The sequence below is a fragment of the Quercus lobata genome, chromosome 6 (assembly GCF_001633185.2).
Source record: "Quercus lobata isolate SW786 chromosome 6, ValleyOak3.0 Primary Assembly, whole genome shotgun sequence".
Taxonomy (NCBI): Eukaryota; Viridiplantae; Streptophyta; class Magnoliopsida; order Fagales; family Fagaceae; genus Quercus; species Quercus lobata.
In genome coordinates, this window is record NC_044909.1 from 33,890,237 (window position 1) to 33,895,984 (window position 5,748).

At 36.1% G+C, this 5,748-nt stretch overlaps 1 protein-coding gene across 1 annotated transcript; it reads left to right on the forward strand.

Moving 5' to 3' along the window:
- The first annotated feature begins 960 nt into the window (after positions 1 to 960).
- Positions 961 to 5,481, forward strand: LOC115994924 (B-box zinc finger protein 19-like). The gene is made up of 5 exons (XM_031119265.1): positions 961 to 1,445; positions 2,218 to 2,314; positions 2,433 to 2,548; positions 2,638 to 2,886; positions 5,089 to 5,481. The coding sequence occupies exons 1-5, from the start codon at positions 1,353 to 1,355 to the stop codon at positions 5,095 to 5,097; spliced, it is 564 nt and encodes a 187-aa protein (XP_030975125.1). The 5' UTR covers positions 961 to 1,352; the 3' UTR covers positions 5,098 to 5,481.
- Positions 5,482 to 5,748: the final 267 nt, after the last annotated feature.

A 5,748-nucleotide genomic window follows, 5' to 3' on the forward strand; every position in this document is an offset into this window, starting at 1 on the left:
AATACAACACATATTTTCACAACACTTAAACAACGTTATTAGAACAACATTATCAAATAGTCCCTTAAAATACCATACCAAATTGCCATGTAATTTGGCAAAAAGAAAGCCAAAAATTTGCTCACTTTCCTCTATTCCCTCATTAACTTGTTACGGAATACATATTAGTATATCACTTATAAACTTGATTTTTACCAATATGTAGCCAAAAACCTATAAAATTGGCAATGATAGTTCAGCCATAATGCTTCTAAGTCATTTTGTCAATGCATTGTGACCTGTAGGGTGCGTTAAGTGCTAACTAAACTCAAAACAACGTTATTTTTTTCATTCAAAATTACGCCATTTTAATCATTAGTTTGCAACTTACACCTTCAAAATTTGGGATAATTTTGATTTGTCCCTTACAGTTGAAATGGCATCTACCGGACACCTCACCTCAACAAATGTAGAAAATGCTTAGATCCCAACAACAGTTAATGTTAGGAGAACCAATTCAAATTTTAAAACTCGAAAAAATAAAAGCAAAATTACCTCTAAAATTTTAGAGTATAAATACAATTTTCATATTTAAAAAAAAAAAAAAAAATCCAGTCAATACCAGAAACATGGACCTGAGAGATATTTTGTTTCTCAGTGTGACGGCAGAACAGACTAAATTTCGGTACATATTTGAAGCAGACCAGATGCCCCGTGGACGGCTGCGCTTCAATGAGCTAAAAAGAGGATGACGAGGAGGGGACACTACAGTACAAAACAGTGATAATCATAAATAGAGTATAGACACAAAACAAAGACAAAAGCAAAGCAACATAAGCAAAACTCAAAAATTGAGGTGGGCCCCACTTCAAGTCAGCTAGATAACCTGGTGGGTGAGAATAATCCTCAACTCACTATCAGCCCCACCGAGCTTTGAAGCTTGTGGCTATGGAGTGATTTCGTGGGAACAAAGTTGACAACACCCCTCAACTCCCTTTTATCATGTCTTTCTTATTTACTATTAAAAAAAAAATCCATGATACAGAAATACACTTCTTCTTCTTCTTCTCGAATCTCTCTTCTTCATTCAGGTCCCCCCCCATACCACACCCATAGTCTCAACCACCCTTCCCTTTTATCCTAGTTCTTCTTTCTCTCCCATCATTGTGTTGGACAAAATCGAAACAAAATCACATACAAACACACACTTATTATAATAATAATAATACCCATTATTAGAGATTTTGTTGTGGGATTTGTTTGGTCTGGTTGTTGTTTTGCTTTTTTGAAGTTTGGTCGTCATGGAGTTGGTGTAAGTATTATATACCAGTGTTGGTCACTCGAAGAAATGAGAGTTGAAGGGGATTAAAATTATGCGAACGCTTTGTGACGCTTGTGAGGGTGCGGCAGCTGTCGTATTTTGTGCTGCCGACGAGGCCGCTCTCTGTCGTTCCTGCGACGAAAAGGTTTGTTTTCCTAACACTTTGATTATTTTAGCTATACCCCTTTTTTTTCCTGGGTATACAACTATAAATTAAAACGTTTACGGTATATAGTACTGATTTAGTATTGCAACTGGTTTTAGTATATGTAATTCTTCTTGATTCGTATTGGGTTTCCCTCATAATTACTTTGTAGGAAAGATTCCATAATCTATCTATATATTTATATGTACTGTATCTCTAGTCTCTTCCCTTGTAAAACAACCATAAATTTTTAGCTGAAACGGTTGAGTTTTTAAGCAGCAATATTCTTGGAATAGTTTCTCACATAAACTTGTAAAACTGGTTTTCCTACAAATCTTGGAAGATGAATATGACTTTGAAGTTTCAACTGGCACTTCCTTCTCCTATAATAATTGGTTGGAGGGTGAGGTTGTGCGATTAAGACCCATTGGGTGCGTGCCTAACTTATCTATCAAAAAAAAAAGTTTCAGTATGGTTGTTCGGTGTATATGACATTAGTGAGCTCGGACAAAATGCTGTAGAACGTGTAATTTCTTGTCCTCTTCTTTGTCCTTTCTTCTTTTATATTCAACACATTATGAATATCAGTTGAGAATAAAACGATGTTTGAAATGGCTTATTATTCTATATGTTTCTGGTTCTATACAAGTCTCATTATAAAAACATTTCATCCATTGTTGAAAATTTTGAAATCTAAATATTCTTTGTTATTCTTGATTGCCCTGGTCCACATCTTGCTGCAATGCTTTATAACTGTTAATGGGAGTGGCAGGTTCACATGTGTAATAAGCTTGCTAGCCGGCACGTTCGGGTTGGTCTTGCAAATCCCAGTGATGTTCCCCGCTGTGACATATGTGAAAATGCACCTGGTATGCAGGTCTCTTTTTTACTTTTTACTTTACTATTGATATTTTTCAGAAATATGCCCTTTGTGTTTGGTAAAAGAATTTCAAGCTTATGATTCTCCTTTTGGGGACATATATGTAGCTTTCTTTTACTGTGAGGTAGATGGGAGTTCCCTGTGTTTGCAATGTGACATGATTGTTCATGTTGGTGGTAAAAGAACGCATGGAAGATATCTTCTATTGAGGCAGAGAGTTGAGGTTTGTAATTTCTATACAGAGAGATTGGAATCTCAGTCATCCTTCTGTTATGTAAAATTCCTCTTAGAAACATTTTGTTTGTTCTGTAGTTTCCAGGGGATAAACCTGGTCATATTGAGGAGCCAGCTTCACAACCTGTAGATCAAGGTGAGACCAGAAGGGTACAAAATCAGCCTCCTAAACTTACAGTGGTAGAGAACCAGCAAAATCATAGTGTCTCTCCTGTTCCAGCTTCTGATGCTAATGCTGATGGACATGCCAAGAACAAGAAGGATACTAAAATGATTGATTTGAATATAAATCCTCAGCGGATGCATGAACATGGATCAAACAATCAGGTTAGGCTGATAACACATCCATACATGTGCTACTTATTTTTCATTTTGGTTTAAAACGGATCTCAACTTGGTAAGGGAACTTTTTTAGCATTTGACTGAAGAAATTTTCCCCTCTCAAAATGGACCAACAAGACAAAATGTGCCTATAAGTACTCTATGCTGAAAAATTAAGAGTCTTCGCAAGAAGAAGAGTTGGAAAGAACAAAACAGTTTGGATCTGAAAAAGTATATTCAGTTTGTTATATTCTAGATTGGTAACTTATGTTCAGTTGCTCTAAAATTTAGCTGTTTTATAGCATGGCTGTCTGATGAGGATTTTAGATAGGACTCCTATTCTGTTTCAGAAATGTTAAACTCCACGTGATTGTGTAACTGATAGAGTTATAGTCTTATCTAAAAAGAATAGAGGAAAAAAGAAGAAAGAAGAAAAAGGGGGGGGGGGTGGTTGATGGGGGGAATCATTGTGATGTTACAGCCGAGTGAAAGGCATTGTTAAGAATATAGTTTTTATTTAGAGGAAAAAAAATTTGATAGCTGTGGCGATCGACAATTAGATGGTGAAACTGATTATGATATTTCTAATTTATGAGTACTTAGTGATGCAGCACAAATTTTGAAAGGGATTGATAATCAATAAAGTAGGGGGGAAAAAAAACCCTAGGAATTAGCACATAGGCTTGCTTGGAATCATAACCAAGCAAGAAAGAGAACAAAGCTTAATGGATTGTGACCATTGGGTAGTTGCACTTTTTTTTCGTGCGCCAGGTCAAATCTTGGCAGAATCCTAGCGGTGGCATGGTAGGTGTGGACCAAAGACAATGGTGGCTTCACCAAGACTTGGGAAGTCAAGAATCGTCAGTTAGGGTGGGGCTTGTGATTGGTGCTAGTAGTTGCTACAATTGGTGGATAGACAAAAAGGGCCTAGGAAAGCAGGTTTGTCGGTGTGAGGAGGCTTGAGATTGTCGATTGAAGTCGTCAGAGGTTGGTGATTTTGCTATTTGGTGAATTGGGTTGTATGGGTTTTTGTGAACAATTGGGTTTTGGCCCGGGCAGGTATATCAACGGCCTTGGCTAGCCAAATTACAATCTAGTGGGAGTGGGGCATTCTTATTGACAGTGTGGGTAGTTTGGGATTTTGATGGTTTGGTGTGCTTGGTTTGTTGGAATGGTAAATATAGCTTTAGGTTAGGTTAGGTTGGTGGGTCGAGGTGGCGGCTTGAGTTTCCTTTGGCTGGTTTGACATCTGAATGTTTTGTTGTTGAAATCTGGATGTGGCTACTGTGCTTGGAACAAGGATTGGGTTTCTCTCTCATACCAAAGCTGATGCTGAATAATGATTGTCCTGGTCCCAAAACTGATGCAACAGAAATTTTTAAGGGATTGAGAATCAACAAGAAATAAGAACACAAAACAATAAAAATAAACTTGGACTTGCTTAGAATCCGTATCAAGCAAGAAAGAAAGAACAAAATCTAGAAATTAGCATCTAGGGTTGCCTATATAATTGGCACCAAGCAATTAAAAATTTTTATTTAGGAAATTTTATTGATCAAGCAAATTGTCTCCATTAGAGTACAAGTACAACTGTATGATACCACACTTAGATAGACTACATGGAATAACCCAAATCCTACTTGGTTCATAGTCCAATAATTGAAATATGAAAATAATCTTGATTCTAAAGAATTAGATAAAATACTAACATAATTAGCTAATAATGTCTAAAATAAAATCCAATTGACTTTGAAAATTAAATAAAATTAAAATTTATTTGCACTCCTGCACGGATTAGTAGTACAGTATTTATGAGCTTTAGTTAGATGAGTTCTTCTATAGTTCTATTCTGAAGTATCACAGGAGCTGCTAACTTGTATAAAGAAACGCACATGTCACGAGAGGTTATTACATTGGTACCAAATCTGTTTGGTTCTTAATTCATAATTCTACATTCCGACAGTTTCTATTGTGATTTTACTATCTCCTTGGCTTAGGAGAAAAATGAGATTGAGGATCTCCTATCAGAGGATCCTAAAAATTCAAGACTGCAACCTTATAATACTGTTAAAACTAAACAAAACCATTCCATTTTGTTGAGATATCCAAATCAACATTAACTAGATGAGTATTGAAATTTGATGACATTTCCTTTTATAAGCAAGTAAATTGACATGCATTTCTAAGAAACAGAGTATTTTTTCTCAGGATCAATGATCATATATATCTGGAAGCGGGATCTCTTGCATAATATTTCCTTCATGCTAGAAGAGTAAGCTAAGTTTCAAGTATACTTCATTTTTCGTGGAACTTCTTTCCTTGCCTCTTTTCCTAGTTGGTTGAGGTTGTGGGCACCAAGGCATGGGAAATGTGCTTTGCTGTTGGTGTGTAGCTTAGTTGTGCAGAACAGTAGTTGGACAGCATTCATAACTTACATTGTAATGCAAAAAAACTATAAGTAACTCCAATGAAGGTTTGCAACTATTTTGAAAGTTTTGTAAGCCCAGTACTCCTGTTGAAGTACCATTGTACAATTTACATTATGAGGTTTCTTTACATGCTTGGGACATCATGATGAAGCTTGGGAAAAGCTCATATAAATTTCCAACTGTTCTTCATTGTTTTTTAAAGAAAAAGAATTCGTTAAAACAGCAGTAGTTCTAGTACAAATCCTGCGGGAGCAGTTAGAATACGCTACTCTTTCAATAGTCCTTGAAATATACTTATGAAGGTTACTACCCCCCACCCCTTTTTTTTTTTTAACTGTCTGGGATTAGTTCAGCCCAAATGTCAATGTTACATGCATAACAATTTACATGACATTTTTCACAGCAGTTGAATTGATTGGTTTTTATTGGTTCTTATTTG